At 43.4% G+C, this 22,989-nt stretch overlaps 1 protein-coding gene across 1 annotated transcript in view; it reads right to left on the bottom strand.

Moving 5' to 3' along the window:
* Window positions 1–1,395: 1,395 nt before the first annotated feature.
* ncanb (neurocan b) overlaps window positions 1,396–22,989 on the bottom strand; it is a 171,406-nt gene continuing 149,812 nt past the window's right edge. The window contains exons 12-16 of the mRNA XM_028028165.1: window positions 21,678–21,836; window positions 19,860–19,942; window positions 18,521–18,665; window positions 8,963–9,145; window positions 1,396–7,415 (exon numbers count right to left, since the gene is read on the bottom strand). Coding sequence (XP_027883966.1) covers window positions 7,279–7,415; window positions 8,963–9,145; window positions 18,521–18,665; window positions 19,860–19,942; window positions 21,678–21,836 — 707 coding nt within the window. The 3' untranslated portion in view covers window positions 1,396–7,278. The remainder of the gene's footprint in view (window positions 7,416–8,962; window positions 9,146–18,520; window positions 18,666–19,859; window positions 19,943–21,677; window positions 21,837–22,989) is intronic.

Below are 22,989 nucleotides of genomic sequence, written 5' to 3'. Positions count from 1 at the left end.
TCGTAGCTGCAGAGCAGCAGAGGATAGAGCTGAAGGTCATTTCGAAAGGGAAAGGGAGAGATTGAGAGAAAATTCCCGTTAAGCAACGCTAATGAGCGTTGTGCAAACTCGCCGTGCTGGGCTGAAATCGCCGCTCAGCCGGCCAGAACCGAGGGGAGGTGCAGGAGGGGGGGCATTCAAGAGATGAAATAATAAGTGTGATTGATTGTCTGATCCAAACAGAACCCAGTACGGCGGCGTCTTCAGGTGTTTTTGGAATAATAATGGAGCGAGTCAGTCATCTATTAAAGGGCACGGGGAGAACGGTGCAACAAAGCAGTGGGGAAAGATAGAGATACGGCTGTGTGAGTGTTTTGCAGGAAACATTGCTGCGAGGTGATGAAACCGTCCATTCACAAGTGAAGGCTCTGTGGCGGACCTTCAGGTTGAGCTGAAGGTTACATAGCTGAACAGTAGATGTATTCACAGACTGTTTGCTGCCAAAATACACCACCCCTCCCGTCCCATCGCATGTCTTTTATCCCTCCCACTTGTCTGTCTCTGCTGCTCTTCATCCTACGCGGCTTTTCTTGTGCTGCTGAGGGATTTGCCCTTGGCAACCCGCTTTGTTTGCTTCAGCCAGAAATTGTTGGAACGTCAAAAAAAGAAGAAAAAAAAAAAAGAAAAACGGGAGCAAAACTGTATTTTTTTTTCTTCATACAATATTCTTGGCACAGGAGAGAATGGCTTGCCTCTTCACCCAGATTTGGAAATGGATCTCCTCTGCACATAAGAGGTCGTAAAATGGGTTTTGGAATAAAAAGACTGAAAGTATGTCAGATAAAATCAATGCTAACACGGAGAGAGAAGGCAAAGAGGTCAGCAATATTACTGTTGCGCCGCTGTATAAGTTAGAAAGCCACGCTGTGGGCTTTGAAAGTTGTTTAATATTGAAAACTGCTTAAAAAAAACGTCCTTCAGAATTGCTGTTTTATTCTTTTAGAATGAGTACACAAAGCAAACAACCCAAATCATAAAATACTTCTGTTGAATTTATTTTAAAGGAATTTTTTAGAGCACCAATAATTGTGGCGCTGAAACACTAAATATGGTGCAAAGTGCTTTAGAAGTCCCTAGACTAGATAAATCACTCTACAGGCAATTTACCGTTTAATTGTGCGACCAAAGAACAATTGAAAAAAAAAAAGTTCCCAGTTAAAAAATGTAAGTTGCATTGATTGCAGTTTTTTATTATAAATCTCTGCACCAGCTAAAGAAAAGGTAATTTGACTTATTTATAATATTAATATTTTATTCTTTCTTACTGTTCTGCGCTGTATAATAAGTGGCTTGGTCTCATAATGGCTTTGAAATAACTTCACAAAAATCAAAACAATGAGTCCAGGCAAACAGGTGATGGATCCAAACAAGGGTTTCCTTTAATGGTCATTTGTCTTGTAAAGAATATAATACAATAACAGTACTAGAATTAAGAACATACACTGATAAATATCAATAAATACTGGTGAGCCACATTCACACAGCCATATGCAACATCAGCTTCAGTCTTTTATATATTGCATTTGTGTTCACTGTAGAAACCTGCAAGCTGAGACGCTGCGCAGAGGGAACAGAGCCAACAATGAAGTTTGTACTGTAGATGCCCAGCTTTGCTTCGGGCTCTCCTGCAGTGCCCGTGTTGACCAAAGCGCCTCTGTGTACCTACTGCAGCAGTTTCACAACAGCAGCAGTGTGTGTGTGTGTGTGCGTGTTTGTGGCTGTGTGCAAGAAAGAGAAAAAAATCAGATGGAGCTGAGATTCGGGAGAGCTTTCACCGGCTGTGTGAATGCGGCCCAGAGAGGCTAAGCAACGAACAAACACACCCAGAGTATAAATGGATTGTAAGGAAAGGACTAGAGTAACGCGTGAGGAGATATGTAACGGAGGAAAGAGGGGGAAACATCTGTCACCGGCTCCTGCACTGCGTTTGTCTCAGTCATTCTTTCCTGACAATGATGAATCGTCTCAGCTCAGTTCCAGCGGTGTAATGCTCTACAGGTACCGCAAGGGGAAAGGCCGGAGAATGAAATGGGAGTGAAAGAGAGTTCGGAATGGAAACGAAAACCCGTGAAAACAACGAAACGCGCAGAGAACTGTGTCTGTTTTCCTGTCATTTAGAAAACACTCAGCAGCCAGTCGATGCGATTGCGCCGTCGATGCCATTGACAGACTTAATAAGAGAACAAGACAGACTGCCTAATCATGAAATCAATAGTCTGTCTGTGTGCAACTGAAGAAGGACGGCAGCCACTGCATCGCTGTTGTCATGCTGTCATTACCGACTCTCTCTTTTTTATTGCATGCGCCTCCTTCAAGCTGCTTTTTGACAGACAGACAAGGTGGAGTGTCAGCCCATCTTTCGACTGACCCGCTGCATGTTTGCTTGATTGATTCAGATGGACCTTTTGTTAAAACCCCTCCATATTTAGCCACATCTCAAAGAGCTAAATACTGAAAATCGAGCTGATTAGTGAAATTTCAGGCGTGAAGACGCCCTGAACATTTCACACCTCTCTTCGACTCAACGAGCAGAAACGGACCCACCGGCTCCCCCAAGGAGTCGCTCCCGCCTCTGACCTGAGAGACAGCTGGCCGAAGCATCTTAACAAGCTCAATGTTATGATTATGATTTGCAATGATAAGGCTTTGTGGCTGTGTGTTTGTCTGCCCTCAGGCCTCCGACTGTAGCGCCCGGAGAGGAAAAGCAAGCCGAGTGGGAGTGAGGAATATTAAAAGGAGGATTTTGAAAGGAACCAAACACTGTGTTTGAAGTCAGAGGAGGAACTGGTGTGTGTGTGTGTGTGTTTGAGCTCATTTAACATGTTTGAGGTAAAAACGCTTTTGTTTTGTATTCCTGTGAGAAGCGTTGATGGCTGGATTTAAAAGAGGGCATCTCTGCGTGAGGATCCCATGGTCTGTTTTTGTGCTACAAAATGATCCGCTTCAGTCACGTTGGATTTGGTTTCTTCAACGTGCTTGCCTCGTGGATTTTAGGCTCGGAGCTCAACTCAGGTTCTTGCAACTTTATCACATTATTTTGTTTTAGGTCTGGTCACGCGGCCGAACCTTTACCCAGCTGTAATTACCCTGTTTCTCAGCATCAAGTCTGCAGTGAGAGGGTCGTCTGTCTGCCCATCTATTCACCCACCCATGGTCAATCTATTTTACAGGAGCGACAGGGGGGGGGAAGAGAAAGCAGCCTGACATCTGCAGAGCAACAGGGGTTTGATGGCTGTGACAGCCACCATGTACCCTCCTCTGACTGTCCATCAGCATTACCCTTCCCCTGTCATGGCAGCTCTGTGGTTGGGCTGATAATGCAGCTTGTTAATTAGGCATGCAGGAGATTAATTGAACTGATACAAAGGTGTACGATTACTGTTGTTGTCCCAGTCAAGGTGAGAGGAGACAAACAAAGGCAAAGATATCATCTGCAAATAGCAGACTTCGCCTCAACGCTGCTCATAACATGTAGCACGTAGAGAAATCATCCGGTGGCCGACTGGGACTGACCGGTGAACAAGAGTTTGGAAACTGAAAAATCTCATCTTATTCTGACTGAGGAATGTGCCGTACTGAGGCAGTCAGGATGCAACTGGGCAAAGAAGACTGAAAGCTAATTTTAGGTTATTTTGCATGGTTAAAATGATGCTCAGAAATGTAAGAAGCTGTTTAAGATTTATTTTCTCAAAGACACAAGTCCGTGGTAAGTCCAGGCTGCAAGAAAGCGAGCGAGAGCAAGACATTCAGCAGAAAGTAGGTAAGCTGTTCTCATCCTTTTGAGCTTTCCACTCCTGTCTCTGTAGGATGACAAAGTTATACTACAAATATACCTTCAGACAAAGGCGTATTTTTGCAATGATAGCCATGCTAACTGCCCTCTTTGCTAATATAAAGATACAAAAGACAAAGCACTACATGGCTTTGTAGTGCTTTGCGTATGGAGCACAGGCACCATATGCTGAGGCTACAGTGATCAGTGCAACTTAGTTTGACCATTTACTGCATGTCTTCCTCTTCTCTCTGTACAAAAACCCCCTTTAAATCAGCTTAAGTCAGGATCTGTAAGTACTAGTTTTACAAAAACCACCCAAAAAAAAAAAAAAAATCGGGCTCAAAATTCTGATCCATGCAGCCTCAGGTGAAAGCTACAGTACTGAAAACATTAACGTTCTGTTCAAAATAAAATTGTAAAAGAGAAAAAGGAAGAGGAAAGTGGATTGGCAAAGATGGATGAATCCTTCAAAAGCACATAGGCACTAAAGGAGTAAGAAAAAAAGATCCAGCAAAAGATAAAGAAACATCAAAGCTAGACATGCCAGAATGAGGGTCATAATCCCACAAGCACAAACCTCGAGGGTCGGCTTTAAAAAGAAGAGCAACGATTTATCTGGACAGTAAAGCTGAGAGAAGACAGAGCAAAGCGTTCTTTCTTTTTTTTTCAGTCCACCTCAATCTCCTCTTTAAAGCACAACACGCAGCACGGCCATCTTCAGGTGGGAGTTTCTGTCTGACCCAGAAACAGCAAGCCTTAACCTCACTGACCCTTTCCATGGTCAACAACGGCCTCAGCCGCCATCACTCTTTCGTATCGTAAAAACACATGAACGCCGAGTTCCTACACTCAACGATACAGCTTCATATTCCCTGTGATAATGTTCGACCCCAGTCAGTCAGTACAGCTCTGACAAATGCCTTCACATCAGGCAGTGCATGTCTGAGTTGGTTATGTCTGTTAAACTCAATCAGCTGTTGGGGGAGATAATTTTACTGACAATCGATAAAAGCAAATATTATTAAGCAACCTAATGTGATGTGTAACTTATCTGATAAAATCATGTCGGCTCTGTCTTCACTCTTTTGTCATTTTAGTTGCTAGAGCAACACTAACTACATGTCAGTAGGAAAGTTAACACAAGAAACAGGACTGCAGTGAATTTTACTGGTGATCCAGAAATTCACCTCATCTGTAAGCCATGAAAAAGAGGTTATATCATATCAATGTGTTTGAAGATTGATTATAAAGAAAGAGAACAAAAAACAAAAAAAAACAAAAAAACAAATGGGGATTGGATGCATTTACTTTGATGAAACATGAGATGGTTTCTTACACAAAACACTCAGGAAACTCAGTTGGTTATCTCAAAAACAGCTGATTGGGCAAACCATCTGTTTCCTTTTTATGAAAAAAAAATAGCACAAACATTTCCTGTACAGTGGAGGTATAAAGTACATTTGCTCCAATTATATTTGATTGTGTGTCTTAACTTCAGTCTACATTTCATATTAGATGCCTATATAGACACAACATCAAGATGAATGCATTTGAATTTTTGCATTATTTGAACTCAACTCACTTTTTCCAGAGTAGACTGATAACAAGGGTTTTCTGAAACTAGAATTGGGTGCACAGGTGTGATTTCATTGGAGATTTTATTGAATCCATAGAAGACTTAGATTTGAGAAATGGAAATATGTTTTATCACTATTCTGTAAAAAAAACAAAAAACTTTTCCAAGTTTGAGCTAGCTTGTGACTTGAGCTAAATTAAAGTAATTTGGAGGTAGCCGTCTATTTAGTCATTTATGTGTACAATAGGGCTGAATGACAAAAGTAAAACGTGATCATGTAGAACGCTGCGACAATTGTGTAACTTGTGATGAGTAAACCAATAATTCACAACCGTCACAGTGTTTCTGCTTCACCTTGCAGCAACCAAACCCAGTAGCCAACGAAGAATCTGTTTAACCAAGTCCTTTAAAAAAACATATTAATCATGATTTCCATCTGAACAACATCTGTATCGTTTCCAGCAGATTTGTCATTATGGAACGCTTGAACATGAGTTGGTTTATCATTTTCTCTGAACATCCAAATTGATTTTCCGTCGTCTGAGTGCGACTGTTAAATCGCTGAAGCTTGTTTAGATGATCTGGATAAGACAAACGAATGAACAGACGGATGAAATTGAGAAACTCCACTGGACATTTTTACTTGTGCAACTAATTGTTGCATCATATTTTCATACTAAATCCATATTACAGTGATATTTCTGGCACGACGAACGTTTGAAAACTTTTCACTGGAGCTTCTGTGTTGGGATTTTAGTTACTCACTTAAATGTTAGCTTAAGTTAAATTCGCTTAAGTTCAGCAGATGAAATCACAGTGACTCAAGATATCTTTACATGGAGCAGGAAGACTGTCTAAATCTTATGACCCTCACCGTTCTACTTCCCCTTTGTTATGAGAACAGAAAACAAATGTGGAAGTTTTGAGCTGAGTTGAGACAATCGGTATCAAATGTGCAGGTTAACCCTGGAAGTGATAGGGAGTGGGTGGGGAGAGAAGGTGTTGGCACACCTTCAACCGTTCGGGATGCCTCAGATGATTTATTTAGGTGAGCCAGAAATCGGAGCCATTATCCATTTTTCCTCTGGGCTTTCATCATCTGATCTAAAGCAACTGTCTCACACTGACAAGAAAAATACAACGCTAACAATCAAATAACTCAATTACAACCGCCTCTGGTTGAAAAATCAGCAAAATCTGTATCAGAACGACGCAGCGGCGGCGGCGCTGCGAGTCCGCAGCAGTGTCTTACAAAGGGGCAAACGGAAAAGCAGCAGGATCAGGAGATAAACACAGAGCATTTGTAAAAAATAACTGTTCGATAGACAAAAGGCTCAAGTCAATATCACGACGTCTCCCATTGACTCGTCTGACTTTGATACGGCATTTTCAGTGATGTCACCCCTATTTACAGTTCATACTAAAACCACTTCTCGCCAAACAAAGTCCATACTCAAACAAAAAATTTTTTTTTTCTTTTCGTACTCAAAAAAAAAATAAAATAAAATAAAACAGGTCAAGGGCTGAGCTCAGAGGGAGAGTTACTGGAACATGTGAGAGGACAGACAAAAGAGCTGGAGCCCAAAAATGAAACAAAGAAAAGGAAGAAGAGGGGATGTCAATGTGGTTGTTAAGAGTCCTGGCTATACCTTGGCAGCACTTTGGCAGGCCTCAGAGGGGACGAATAAGCAGGTTGCCTCTGTGCACCAGGGGGTGAGGAGGTGGGTGGGGGAGTAAGGGCAGAACAGAAAGGGGGGCAGGGAGTTTATGGGCTGAGAGTTTGAAGTGGTATTTGGGGAAATGAGGACAACGGGGAGACAGGCAAGCTGCAGGTTGCAGCAGGGAGAAAAAAAAGAGGGTGCCAATCTTTTTTCTTGTGTTTTTTGGTTCAGAAACGGACGTGGTTGTGGCCTTGGTTGAACTCCCCTCCGTGGTGTCCCCCCTCTCTGTGGCCATGCCGCTTGTGCTTCCTGCGCTCCCTCCTCGCCTTGTGTTGGTGGCGTCGGTAACGGTGGGCCCGCCGAGCTGGCGAAACAAGAGAGAGAGAGAGACAGAGAAAAAAACAGTGTGATTTATTAAAGTAGAATTCTAGAGTTAAAAAAAGAGAAAAACCAGGAAGACAGACATGCATCCCAGGGGGAACATCACAGGCTTTCAGGTGGATTGTCGAAGGCAGGTGGAACCAGGTAGGACGCAAGGGAGAGGGGATCAAGGAGCAGCAAGGTCAGAGCGTCCCATTCTCTGTGCAGAGTGTCTGAAACACTGAGGGGTTATCTGTTTAATCTCACACTGTGTGGACCGGGCGCCTTTAGCAAGCGCGCGCCGAGATAGCCACCCACTCCCATCCTCTGTGAGAGCTCGTCCCGGGGTGCGGTGCCAAATCGCATCGGTCCGACATGTCATCTGCGATGAACGCTTACAAATTTTATAACTTGTGGCGCGTCAAAACAGCCCGCTTCCACACATTAGGAGTCAGAAGAAGCGATGCCATCTTTATCAGTTTGAACAGAAGCTACATTATTTCAGTATTTCATCATTACTGTAACTCTCTGAGCAGAGCGATGTGAAATGCGAGCCTCGGCTTGTAGAATATTAAAGTGAATCTTGCTCCTTATGTGTCCTCTTGAAGAGGAAAGACATTCTGCTTCCTGTGTAATCTGAGAGTCAAATCTGATCAGAACAAAATTAACTCGAAATGCTAAACAAGAGGAAGGTGTGTGACGGAGGGAGAATATTTTACATCAGGGGTGTCCAGAGTCAGCCCTCCAGAGTCCTGCTTGGTTTAGTTCTCTTCCTGGTTGTAGTTGCTACCTCCTCTGCATGTTCTGCAGAGGCCTGCAAACGAGCCATCATTTGACTGAGGTGTGTTGGACCAGGGGAAGAAATGTAACATGCAGGATATACCGGCTCTCGAAGACTGACAGAACACCCCGAAAAGGATGAGGTATGAAATCTGACATTTTATAGGGCCTTGCAAAGTATCGACTCAGGTGGGCTAGAGATAACTCTAGAGATTTTGTTTGTAAAAAAAACAAACATGTATTTCTAAAATCATTTTTCACAGTGTTGTTACTGTGTTATGGTGTGTCATATGGTGATTATAACAGAAAGTGAAAGGGTTTAAGATGGATGAGCGAGTGCCTGACTGTTTTATTCCTGTGTTTTGCATCGTGAACATGCAAAATATAGAGTAAAAAAGGCTGAACATTTTCCCTTTCAGCACACATCTATTCTATTGCATTGAGTCTGTACCTGTTGTAAAACATGTTTTTAAAGGAAAAAAAACCCCAAAAACAACCTTGAGCATAACGCACTTCAAAGGATACCCAATCACTTCTGAGCAAGCCCAGGGGAATTAATTCAGGCCACAGCCACGGTAATGTTTTTGCTTGCAATTATTAATAATGAGAGCAGGGCTGGCGAGCCACAACGCTCACAGTGACAGCCGAGCCTCAGGGCTGCTAATGTAGGTTCGATGTTCGGGACCCGTGGCGGGGAACGTGCTAAAAATAAAACAAACGAAAGTACAGCTTTAAGTAACGTCTGTGAGAACCGTGCTGCGTGAAACTCACATCTTATGCAGATGATTTTGGGTCGGTCCCACTTGCCGTTGGCACGACACTTAGCAGTGGGAACATGGCGCTGCAGGAAGCCGTCGCCGCACTGGTAGCGCACTACGGAGTGGATGTCGTAGTGGGAACGCTTCCGACCAATTAGAAAGGCGTTGTCCACGCTGGGAGGGGCGCCGCAAAGCACTGGAGAGACACAAGGGGCACAAATAGGACAAGTTCAGAGCAGGGGAATCCAGGGCGAAAAAAAAGACAGCTGGGCCTGACTGAGGCGAGCACAAAGGTCCTGGATTAATCAGTTTCAAAAACATCGAGCCGGGCTTAAACAAAGCAGCTGATTTATGCCAGGATTAGGTACATGCTCACTGATGCCTTCAAAAGACCATGAGCCAATGCTGATGCGGACAAATGTTGAACAACATATAAACATGGATTTTTTTGCAGCATTTCAAGCTCAGAAGGATTAGAAGTGAAAAAGTCACTTCACAAACACATTTGAGAAAAAAAACCTGATAACTATAAACTACAACTGTCATGATCTGTGTTTTTCCTTGTTTATTTAGAGTTTTCTGTGTCGTTAAGTCTCTTCGTTGTCCTGTCCTCCCCTTGATTGTTCCCAGGTGTGTCTCGTCTCTGTGATTACCCTCCCGTGTATTTAACTCCACCTGTGTTCCTTGTTCGTCGTCGGGTCCTCGTCAATGTTAGCTTCTGTGTCGTCAATGTTTAGTCTCTTCGTGTTCAGTGTGTGTTACTCCTGCTCGTTGTTTGGACTAAGTTATTTTCATTAAAACATCATATTCATCATACCTGGGTCCGCTGCATCTGCCTCACCACTCTCACCACCCGCACTTCCTGACAGAAGGACCCGACCATACCGAACGGTGAGAATGCAGCATATGGCCCAGCACGACCAGGAGGCATGGTTCCAGCAGCAGTTGGAGTTGGCTCAGCGGGATCTCTACAAGGACGTAGAGATCCTGCCATCTCCGCTGCTGCTGGAGGAGATGGGACTGGACTCAGACTATACCCTGGCATTTAGAAGATGTCAGATCCCACCAGTCACCACCCCAAAGCCCTCCGGATTCGGCCCCCGCCGTTACTCACGCCGGGGGAGACAGCGACGTGAGCCGCCGGTGAACCCGGCCCCTCGTCACCTTCCGGATCCGTCACCTCCGCTGTCAGCCCGGAGACGGCGACGTGAGCCGCCGGCAGACCCGGCCCCTCGTCGCTCTCCGGAGCCGCCACCTCCACGGTCAGCCCGGAGACAGCGACGTGAGCCGCCGGTGGACCCGGCCCCTCGTCGCCTTCCGGAGCTGTCGCCCCCGCAGCCGTTTCCAAGGCTTCGCTGCGGCTCGCCCCCGGAGCCCGTTCCGAGGCTTCGCTGCGGCTCGCAGCCGCTTCCGAGGCTTCGCTGCGGCTCGCCCCCGCAGCCGTTTCCAAGGCTTCGCTGCGGCTCGCCCCCGGAGCCCGTTCCGAGGCTTCGCTGCGGCTCGCAGCCGCTTCCGAGGCTTCGCTGCGGCTCGCCCCCGCAGCCGCTTCCGAGGCTTCGCTGCGGTTCGCCCCCGCAGCCGGGACCGAGGCTCCGCTCCGGCTCACCTCCAGCCGGCGCACCCGAGGCAGAATCAGCCGGCGTTCCAGCCGGCGCACCGGAGGCAGAATCAGCCGGCGTTCCAGCCGGCGCACCGGAGGCAGAATCAGCCGGCGTTCCAGCCGGCGCACCCGAGGCCGAATCAGCCGGCGTTCCAGCCGGCGCACCCGAGGCCGAATCAGCCGGCGTTCCAGCCGGCGCACCCGAGGCCGAATCAGCCGGCGTTCCAGCCGAGACCCCGACTCCCGAGACTCTCTACGTTCCCTCCGAGACCCCGACTCCCGAGACCCCCTGTGTTCCGACCGAGACCCCCTGTGTTCCAACCGAGACCCTCTACGTTCCTTCCGGGACCCCGACTCCCGAGACCCTCTGCGTTCCTCCTGAGACCCTGACCCTCTGTGTTCCTCCTGAGACCCCGACTCCCTGTGTTCCTCCAGAGACTCCCTGCGTTCCTCCCGAGACCCCGACTCCCGAGACCCCCAGTGTTCCGACCGAGACTCCCTGCGTTCCTACCGAGACTCCCTGCGTTCCGACTCAGACTTCCAGCGTTCCACCCGAGACCCTGACCTCCAGCGTTCCACCCGAGACCCTGACCTCCAGCGTTCCTCCAGAGACCCTGACCCTCTGCGTTCCCTCCGAGACCCTGACCCTCTGCGTTCCCTCCGAGACCCTGACCCTCTGCGTTCCCTCCGAGACCCTGACCCCCGAGACCTTGACTCCCGAGACCCCGAGGACCAAGACCCCCTGCGTTCCTCACAAGACTCCCAGTGTTCCGACTCAGACCCCCGGCGTTCCCACCGAGACCCCCTGTGCTCCACCAGAGACCCTGCCTCGGGGGGCTCATCATCGCCACCTCCCGGGCCGCGGACAGCCGCTGGACCGCCTCCTGGGGTCCCGCCTCTGTGGTTCCCGCCTTCAGCGCCGCGGACGGCCGCCGGACCGCCTCCGTGGTTCCCGCCTCCAGCCCCGCGGACGGCCGCCGGACCGCCTCCGTGGTTCCCGCCTCCAGCGCCGCGGACGGCCGCCGGACCGCCTCCGTGGTTCCCGCCTCCAGCGCCGCGGACGGCCGCCGGACCGCCTCTGTGGTTCCCGCCTCCAGCGCCGCGGACGGCCGCCGGACCGCCTCCGTGGTTCCCGCCTCCAGCGCTGCGGACGGCCGCCGGACCGCCTCCGTGGTTCCCGCCTCCAGCGCTGCGGACGGCCGCCAGACCACCTCCGTGGTTCCCGCCGCCGCGGACGACCGCCGGACCACCTCCGTGGTTCCCGCCTCCTTTGCCTCCGCCCACCCTGTGGGTAGTTTTTTGTTGTTTTTGGACTCTTGGCCCTTCTTGTTTTTCCGCCCACGATGGTGGGTTGTTTTTTTTTTTTTTTTTTTGTTGGTTTGGACTCTGGCCCGCCGTCCGGCACCCCTCCACCCACCCTTGCTGGGTTTTTTGGTTGTTTTTTTTTTCTTGGGCGTCTGGTAGCCGCCCTTGAGGGGGGGGTACTGTCATGATCTGTGTTTTTCCTTGTTTATTTAGAGTTTTCTGTGTCGTTAAGTCTCTTCGTTGTCCTGTCCTCCCCTTGATTGTTCCCAGGTGTGTCTCGTCTCTGTGATTACCCTCCCGTGTATTTAACTCCACCTGTGTTCCTTGTTCGTCGTCGGGTCCTCGTCAATGTTAGCTTCTGTGTCGTCAATGTTAGCTTCTGTGTCGTCAATGTCTAGCCTTGTTGTCGTCAATGTTTAGTCTCTTCGTGTTCAGTGTGTGTTACTCCTGCTCGTTGTTTAGACTAAGTTATTTTCATTAAAACATCATATTCATCATACCTGGGTCCGCTGCATCTGCCTCACCACTCTCACCACCCGCACTTCCTGACAACAACAGGTCATATAGCAAAAAAGTATACAGATAAATCGTATTGCAAAAACTAACCTTTCCCTTGCTACCTTCCAATGTTATTATCTAGAATCAAGTAAAAGTAAAATTTACTAAAATTACTGGTGTGCTAAAATTGTTAAACTTTCAATTGTCATTTATTGGAAAATGTTCTTTTAGCCCATTTGAATATTTATGTAAACAGTGCATTATAGTGCTAAAACTAGAACTACCTTATAGGTTTAACAGCTAAAATCAATTAGCTAAATAACTTGGCTACCAAACATTGTTTAGATGTTGTTGATGTGCAGCAGCTGTAATGCTTTAAATACCCATTCCATTTCTGATGAGTGAGCGTTCTCTGTCATTTAGAGCAGTAGAAAAACAACAAGAGCGACTTTTAATACCTTTAAGATATAAAATAATAATTAAAAAAAATGTGCTCCCGGTTTTATGACAAAGCAATAACTTGAAAGAAATAAACTAATAATGAAGAAATGAAAAGATTATACTTCAATGCATATGTGCCTAACTTACATCTTATTTATTTTTTTATTAAACTCAAAAAGACTTACTTCAAAGTAAATGATGCAGGTTGATGCATTAATAGATGAAAAATGATTGGTGGAAACAAACAGATTTTTCAGTATTTCACTTGCCACTCAAAGATCAGGCTGACTGCGGGTAATTAATCTGTAGGCTTTATTAATATTATTTTAATCCGTAAAACAACACAAAGTAAGATAGACTTAAGAAAAAGATTAAATGTTTTTGAAGCCGTTTTTTTAAACACTTAACTAACGATGATTGTTAACCTGATTTGGGGCCGGCTGACTTCACAGAAAACAACTCAAAACTTAGATGTCACTTCTTTAGCAAATACAAAATCTAAAAACATCCCGTCTTACTTCCTCTATCTAGATTTTTAAAAACAGTTTCCAAGTTGTCTGCTTTAGCTTGGTTATGCCCCCTCTTCATTACACAAGTAGTCTTTAAATTGCAAGGATCTTATGGGTTCATCATCCCTACAAAATCCCAAATTTAAGGACACATACAGACACACATTCAGACTTTGGCTTACAGTTTTCTTAGAGCATTACCGCACTGCAAGCATCATAATCTGGATTTCGTTTCTGCAGGACAGCAAAGTCAGTGTAAGGCTTGAGTGTGAGTGGGCGCCTGTCAAGGTAAAAATGCAATTTTGACATATGAGAAGAGGAGCGAGGATAAGGAAAATGTTTACAGAAGCTGCAGGAGATGGGACCGACACGCTGTGCAGAGACTGACAGGATGGGAAAGCCACAGGGAAGCACTCCAACAGTCTCCTGTGGTAATGCTGGATGGGCTGAGACTGTCTGGTTAGGAGTCACAGAGCTGACACTCAGCTGTCACCTGCTGTACATTCAATGGGGAATAATCTCCGTTACATGCATCTATTCTACACTTAAAAGCTAATGCAAACACAACTCACAGGTAGATCTTAACTAAATATTAGTGATGGACATTCAGGATCAGTTCTGAACTAATCACAATGGTACAGTTTTATTTCATATTAATCCTGAACTGCATGTCTTTTTAGGCAGAATTGTGCTAAAAATCATCATCATCATCATCATCAACAACAACTTTACGTAGCGCTGTAACACCAGCTGCACCTGAAACAAAGTACTGAGCATCACGAATAGATAAATAATATAAAGAAGATATTAAAAACATGCATTTAGACAGAAAAAATCTATACGAAAAAAAAATTGTACTAAAAAGTACTGTTAAATTGACTTCATTTATTCAACAAGTGAGAAAAATCAAACGTTAAGAATTAATAGGTTTTTTTTTGTGTCATCAAAACCTTTGGTACTTTTGTTGTTAATACTCTGCACAACTACCACTCTTCCATAGGACCAAATTCAGTTTTCTCCAATAACTTTTGCTCAGACTTGTTGATCCACTTTTGTGTTGGCTTGTTTATACTTTTTGAATCATTAACCTATCGAAGTACATCAGTAGGCTAATAGGTACTCATGCGCATTTTTAGTTTTTTTGGTGGAGTTCACCAGATTTTTTTCATTAAAAATGTAAAAAGTTAATAATGTCGTGCATAACAGGGCTCCTATGGGTCTGTGTGATTTTTCACAAGATACATTGCTGGTCGATCAACCACTGACTCATCTAACCAGCATCAGTGAAGCTGAAGAAACTCTACATGCTAACGTTTGTGATGGCGGTATAAATATCACCTTGTTTTCCTGGGAAAATGTCAGAACCTGGTTTCTTCTGGGCTCCAACAGCTGTTTTGGAGATTTGATAAACTCAAGATGTCACCCCTGTCTGTAGTTCTCCAACTGTGAGTTTTGGAGATTTTCTTTACCTCACCTAACATCCTGGTCACTGGCAAGATAAACACAATATATGTCATGTACCTTGGTGATCAGTGGTGATGAGAAATGTCCTGAGTCACATCATATTTATAGTCCAGAGAAACAGAGGGCTACTAATTAGTCATAAATGAATAAATACAAGTATGAATGAAAATGCTTTACTTTCATTTCAAATGGATTATTAGAGCAGGCGCCACCAGTGATTCTGCTCAAAACAATTCTTTCCAGAAGACGAGATTTTCCTCCAATGAAGAAATGTACTCAAATTAAACGTTCTGTTTTATAAATTGTTCATGCTCGACTTTGCTGCTGCAATAAAAGATTAATATATTGTCAGGCGTTCTTCACATCATGTTACCATTAAATGCGGCATGGTGCCAATAAATGTGACTTTCACTGTAAATATTGTCCGACTGTCAAACTACCGCCAATTTCTTCCATGAACTTTATTCGTGCATCACAGGAATAACCAAATATGCAATCAGAATATCTTTGTACGTTTTCCCAACGTAAATGATTTAACACCCTCTAAAAGGCGAAGCAATATCATTAATTCAGATGGAAATCCTAATGCCACATTTACAGTTTAATGGGTTGTGAAAGAAGAAGGGAGGGGAAAATCAGACTCTTTTTGACACAGGAAAATCACCGAGTCAACGAAGACTGATGGCTAAAAGGTAGTTTTCTCTTTGCCTACAAGCCTTTTCCCGATGTGGAGTTTTTTCTTTCTTTCTTTTTTTTTTATTTTGCAGCAATGGCAAGACAAGTCAGATATACTGAAAGATGGATGAAAGCAAATGTCACTAAACCCAGAAGAAGCAACCAAAGCAGAGATTTCACAGAGCACTTTTTAAGTCAGGAAAGGTCTTTGCAGCATAAAGCCCTGGATGTCAAACTCTATAAGTCAGAATGAAAAGATCTACACCAGAAAATTCACAAAAATTTTTGTGAATTCCAGGGTGACCCCGCCTCTCGCCCGGAACGTTAGCTGGAGATAGAGACCAGCACCCCTTCTGACCCCACTAGGGACAAGGGGGTTAGACAATGGATGGAGGAATCTAGTGTAAATATTTTAGTGCACTTGAAATAAGACAAAATTAAGTTCAAAGTAACTTTTTAGAAAGAAATGGAGATTGTTTTAAGTAAATAATTCTTTAATATTGATGAAAAAGTATTAGTTTCACTGGCAGATTATTTCACTTATAACTTTTTCATCACCAAGAAATTACTGACTTAATACAATGTCTCATATCTTGTTGAAAAGTTGCTTGTAAGTTAGTTTTGTCTCATTTCGAGTGTACTACGATATTTGCACTAGAACCAAAAATACTGAAGAAACACAAAAATCTTAGTGTGTCCTGCAAACGTTTTCAGATCCCTCAAACTTTTTAAGATATCATTAGATTCTTGTGTGAGTCCAACACAGAGTGGCTTTTGGCAAACTGAAAGAGACTAAACAGAGGTTTTTCAAGCAGTGAATTTCTTCTGGCCACGTTTCCATCAATGTTACGTTTGTTTAATACGCAACATTCGCCCACCTGAGCTGCAGATCTCCGCAGCCCCACCAGAGATACCAATAACTCAGCCTTACAATCCATATAAACCGCCATGTTCTGGCTTCCCACCTTAATACGTCTTTGCATATCCTAGTTGTCATTTCTGCCACTTTGCTTTTCTTGAGACTTTTAGACTATGGAAATTCTCAAAAAAGAGACTAAAAAACAAGAGGAGCTGAAGAACTATGGAGGGCTCACAGGACACCATGCAAATTCCGCTTCCAACCTTTAGCACACAATAATCCATCAAAAGTGTAACAATTTCAGACTGCATATCCTCTGAAGGTGAATCCCCCTCACACTTTTCTTTTTTTATGAAAGAGCTCAAAGCAAATGACTGAGATTTCCCGGGTAGGCTTTCCAAATTCAAATGCACAGCCTAACCCCTAATAGGTCTAGTTTTCCAATTTTCCTCAAAATGCTAATTAGTGGTGCATTATTGTCATAATAAAAATGTCAAAAAAAACATACTTTTATTAAAATATGTTAACACACTCTATCTCGTCTACGAAAATGCAACATGTAGCATTTGACACCAAGTTTAGCAACTTAATATTATGTATTAGTAATGAAACTGTAATCCAAAGGTAAACAATTTTACCAGTTTCAACAAGTAGATCACTAATGAGGCTCAGTATTTGAACAGCATCTAAAAAGACTGTTTTGTGAGGAGCCTGTCTGTACATATATATGCATATAATGTTACTCATTTTAATCTCTTTCCTCTTCTGAGTTAAGCAGGAAGAAAAATCATTGCCGGCTGCGTGATGCGCCTCCTTGGCTGCCTCCCAGGTGGTCGATCAATGTCTGATAGGTTCATGTGATGAGAAGACAAACAGATCACCTGAGCGGGGGTAATTAGAAATCCGGCAGGGAACTCGCAGCGTGGCGCTGACAAACTCCACTGATCGGACAAGACAGTGCACGGGGTTACTTGGAGTGAAGAAGGGGCTGACGGCGGGGAGTAGCGGGAAGATGAAAAGATTCTGGTGATTTCAAGTGACTGATTGAGGTCAGAGGTGGGCCCGATGCTGGGGACTTGTGAGAGTGTGCTTCAGAGGTGGTGCAACACCTTCCTTGTGAAGGAAATAGCTCTGCGCTTATTCTGAAATGGAGCAGGACCGCCTCCAGAGGGCTCCACGTTACGTCAGCGACAGAAGGAACGCTCTCTGTGTTTTGGAGAAGCAGACTTGATTTGGTTAAATTATCATAGTGACTGTCTAAAAAAGGGCCGAGCTTTCTCCTTTAAAGCTCTTTACTGCGACATCCTCAGCAAAACTTTTAATTAGTTGTAGATCTATTTGTGTTTTTGGTTTCTCATCTCCATTATCCATAAAGCCTAGTGTTTTAAAACAACCAGTTAATTTTTGATTTAAAGATCAGTCAAAGAGACGCGCAGAGAAATTGGCTGATGACCAGAAATTCACTGGTACAGGCTGGACAAAAAGTCAAAAATCTTTCACCGATGTGTCATTTGTTGGTGCTTCCTGGTCGCACTGACAAAAAAACACTTGTGGTGTGGAAGTTGTCGTTAAAAGAAGGAGGCTCATATGCCCGTATCTTAGCCTTTGATCATAAATGCGTCCTGTATGTACATCAGTGGCAGTTTTCTGGCTGTAGAACAGAGAGAAACCTCAACAGGTGACAAGAAGTTCACAAAGGGACAAACTAATTAATATGTTTGCTCTGTTGTCTATGAAGACCAAGCTTTATAAGAATAATTTATGAGCAGCTTGCTGAAAGTTGCCTAATGTCAATGAAAGAGGATGATAAGACTCTGAAGAGCTGAACATGTCCTGATTGAAGAGGCTCAGAGGTAATCTCTTCCTCCTTACGGGAGACCTGTGTAATGTAAAGTATGACATAGTCAGGGTGTTCATAATCATTTTAAGTTTTTTTTTTTTTTATCAATCCCTGAGGTTTAACAGCAGAGGGGCTGGAACACGTCTGAACTGATTTATATATATAAACTAAAAAAAACAAAATTCTCTGAAGAACTTTTGCTCACCTTTTTTTATACCTCATAATTGCACTTTTAAGTCTCAAACTGAGCAGAGGAGCAGAGTTGTTTCCACTGTATCCGTCTTGCTCAGCCCCTGCTCCTCAGTCTCACTCTTTAAATTTGATGAATTTCTCCTCCATCCTGCTGAGTGCTGCTTCGTACTGCAGCCCCGGGCTCTCACCTGTTCCCTTCTTGCAGACGTAGGGCAGATTGTAGTTGCAAGGCACGTCGTTCCATTTGCCGTTCTCGTGGGCGATCATTACCACGCAGTCCTCTCCTCCGGCAAAAAAATTGTCAGGCTGGTTTTCCCGCCAGTTTTCGTATTGCTACAGACGTAAAGAAACGTACACATGCAGAAAGTTAAGAATGACAACAGCTGAATAAAAAACTAAACAAAACATGTGTTGAATGTTTTTGATTATACAGTTTTACTCACTATGGGAGGCAATAAGATCTCATTAAAACGGCATTAGATTTCTTGTCAAAGTGTCATCCATCTCTAAAAGTGATTTCTAGTTGTCTGTTGAAATGGATTTGTGCTTTCTGTCAGCTCTGAAGCGCTTTGAAACAGATGCTATGTTTGAGATGTTTATTTTGAAGTGAGAAAGGAAGTAGTTCTTGTGCTGCCCTGATATGTCGACAGAGTCAGCTAATGAAGATTTGGTAGGACTTGCTGATAACATTTGGTTACATTAAGATTGGAAAAGCATCCATTACCTTAAAATAGTTTTTGTGGGAGTACTTTGGGTTATCTGCAGAACAGATAAATGGTGGCAGGCGAACAAAATGAGGTAAAAACAATTTGCAAGTAGTCTGAGAAAACCACACCTGGCATCTGATACAATGTAGTTTCCTGCTGGAACTAAAGGGCCATTTCAGTTTTCTTAAGGTGTCTGGGATCCACTAGGTCAGGCTTAATTTAATTTTAAACAATTTGTAATTCATAAAACCTCTACAGTATTTGTGGAAAGAAACAAATGTTGTATTTTTGGAAAAATACAATCAAAATTCTCATGAAACCAGGATTGCGCAGTCTGATCCGAGGATCTGTTCACAGTACCTGGATTTTATAAAGTTCTTACTGCATTTACTGCTGTGTTTGCTTTCATTGGTGTGGACTATTTTCCAATATTTACCTTTAGTTTAAATATTTACCTTTAATATAAACCTTTAGTTTTATATTAATGTTACTGACAAATTCTGCAATGACGTTGGCAACAAATAAAGGGCTTGGTTTTAATGTTGAGACAGTTTGTGTGTCAGCGGTGAAATCCAAGTGCATATCATATAAATCGATACATGCTAAAGGTAGAGGAAATTACATATAAGACAACAGAGTCTAAACAGGAAAACTCAATTCTGTTAAGTGATTCGTTACATAATAATCAAGTTTATTTTTTAAAAAAGTACATCAGTGATCATGATATTTTTTTGTATAAATTAGATATTATTTTTTGTCTCATCACATCCCTCATATGTAGCATTTTAACTCTGCTGGTTAGCAGTAATTGCTTCCTCACCAGGTCTGTCTTGTCCGTCCACTGAAAGTCATCCTCCACTGTACGATCGTTCAGCCCAATCCAGGTATTGTCGTGGCTCAGACCTGCGTCAGATGTAAGACAAATGAATAAACCAAGTCTTAGAAATCTTATATTTAACAAACACTTTTGCCAAAGTGTAATGGTGTTCTCCAAGTCTGTCTAAAACACAAAGAATGTATGATCGCATATGATTTTAATGTCCAAAAACATTTATTAGGTTGAGAAATGAAGTTTCCTGTGTTAAGACTGAAGGTCCTACTTATTGACTGCAGCAGAGAGACAATAACAGCAAACAGCAATGTCTGAGATGCAAAAAGGATGACTGTTCAGTGTTTTTTTTTTGTTTTGTTTTTTGTGAATGAAATTTCCCTAATGGAATTTTGGCTTAAACTCATTTGCATGTGTGGGCGTGCAAAAGTTCCTGCACATATTGTACGTATTAAAATTTCAATCACGTTGATGATTAATATCATTAATGGGTCCATTAATCTTGCTAATGGCTCTGAACCCTTTATTGCAGGGGTGGAGACACCGATTTTCAAGGCAACTGAGCACTGTTTTTTTTTTTTTTTGGAAATTTAAAAAAAAAAAAAGAAAAAAAAGAAGAAGCGGTAGATGGATGGTACTGTGGTCTCACTGAGACAGACAGCGAGTTGAACATTTCAGGATCATGCTGCTGGTGATCCTGATGTCATAACTCAAGTGGCGATAGAGTGCTGCTGGAGGGGGAAAACGACGGGGTTGAAGAGACGAGGCGCCAAGAGACAGAGCAGAGTATGTTCATGCTGAAACAAACTGCTGACTGTGGTCAACAAACATACTGTACAGTGAGTCTAAGACGGGCAGAAATATAAGAATCAAACACTCGTTTGACTAGAAAGCTTGCAATTCTCTATTTACTTGCCATAAAAAACGCCAAGAGCTAAAAATATGTATTTGCCTTAAATGAAGTAAGTGTAGCGTACATAAGCTGAGGTTACTATGTCTTTGCACAATATACAGACACCCAGATGTTGATATTATGGCTTTGTTATCTTTTACTTCAATGAACTGATCTGAGTTAACTGGAGGCACATCTGTAGATGTATTTTGAAGAATCACCACAAACACACTACTTCCTTGTGTGACATCGTAAAAGAAGTCATCGAGGGGGAAAAAAACGTGAACTTTGTCTGATTCGTTCTTGGATCAAAACCTCAGAAGGCTGAAAGTGAACTGATCTCCTTCAGATTGCTCGACAAAAAACAATCATCATCAAAAGGACAGTATCTGTCAGTTTTGCACTGTACTTTTAAAATCAAAAATAATGAATTATGAAATCAGTTTATCGTTGCTTTGACCATTTCCTCCCTTAATTAGCCAAATTAAAAACTTTGAATAGACCACATGTCTAATACAATTTTGATTTCAATCAAATCGTTTTATTCCATAGTTAATCTGTCATTTCACTTTCTTTTGCAAAGTACGTGGTCACGTCTTGATCACAAAGGTCATTAAGAATTCTGCAGTCATATATGTTTTTGCTCCTCTGTTGAGGATTAGAAGTTCTCTGTAAATTAAAAAAAATATATAAAAAAAAACATTAAAACACTTTCTCTCTCCAGTTACTTCTGCACCTCCTGTATTTGTGACTATTTATTACAATGTGCTCAGTGAATCCAGCAGCAAAAACAAAAGAAGTAGCATATAAGCAACAATTTCAAATAAATATAGAGACTGCACTGCTTGGTGAATTTCCCTCCTAGGTGTGGTTTCTATGGGTTTTCTTTCTGTGAATAGATTGCGACCTCCACCCACCTCTGATGAAATTCTGCTCTGCTGCAGTGTGGATGCTGGCCAGGTGACCGCTGTGCTCCCTGCAGTCCTTCTCGGCATCCTCCCAGGTGTGTCTGCGGCTGAAATACCTGTAGCAGTGGCCGTGAAACTTTCTCCACGAGTGCTCGCAGCCCTCGATGTCTGCGAGAAGGAAGGGAGACAAGAAGGGTTAACTAAAAAAGGCACGTTACTCATCTTAAAATTTATGCATGCTTTTTTTTCTTTTACTAAAATTGGTAAACATCCACACTGTAACAAAACAGAGAGAAGGAGAGTGTATGACTATAAAAAGGGAGAGGTTATTAATCTTTTCAGATTTCTTTGTGTGTTCACACAGCCCGTTTTCTGTCTCGCGGCGTACAGGATTGTTGCGGTTTTTCTTCTCTCGTGAATCTTTTCTCCCCCCTCTTGCACCGTGTTGCCTTAAAGTGCCCTTTGTGACACTGTTCTCTGCCTCCGTCCCTTTTCTACTTTATGCCTTCGACTCGACTTCTAATCCACCACAGAAACAAACTGGCAGTGAGACAGCCTAGTCCAGTGGAAAGGCGTTTTAATCCATTCAAATAACAACAATCCTTAAAAATTGCTTCCAGCATGCAGCGCTCGCTTGGTAATTAAGCCCCGTCACAGTCCTGTCAGCACACTTACTCTCCCTCCACCCATCCTGCTTTCTCTTCCTCCTTCTCTCCTTTCATCTTTTACATCTGTTCCCTCCTCTGTCATCTCGGTGAGGGCTGCATTGTGTCACGGTGTAAAACGTGATGTGTGCGTGCCTTTCAGCTTAAGCTTTGCACCGTTTGAATGGGCACTTGTAAACGGGTTTATGTATAATCGATGGAAAGTCTTTGCCAATGGTATGATAACCAGAAAAAGAGCCCAAGCTTCTCCAACAACAAATATGAAGCAACATCGCAAATTTTGGCAGCTCAAGTTGGACCTTATGGGGCCCCTCTTAGTATGAAGAAATATCTAGATTTAACCATGAAGGACATAAGGAGAAAAAATAGTGGAGAATTACAAAATAGGATGTTTTGAGACGAAATACGAAGTAAGAGCCTGAAAATCTCGCACTCACTGCAACCTTTTTTGGAGTTCAGTGCCATGAAGAGGAATGACATAATTTCACCAAATGGAGTGGAGTATGTTATTGTGACAAAGCCTGCCGCACAGGGTGAGATAAAGCATATTTTGTGTTTCCAGCTTTGCAGGCATGTTGTCTTCAAACTAAACAAAGTGAGTTTGGACACAGAAATTCACTGCGAAAAACATGAAACGTGAAGGTACAGCCGAGGTC

This window comes from Xiphophorus couchianus, chromosome 9 (genome assembly GCF_001444195.1).
Source record: "Xiphophorus couchianus chromosome 9, X_couchianus-1.0, whole genome shotgun sequence".
Taxonomy (NCBI): Eukaryota; Metazoa; Chordata; class Actinopteri; order Cyprinodontiformes; family Poeciliidae; genus Xiphophorus; species Xiphophorus couchianus.
Note: the sequence above shows the minus strand (reverse complement) of the source record. Positions and strands in the feature narration are given on the sequence as shown.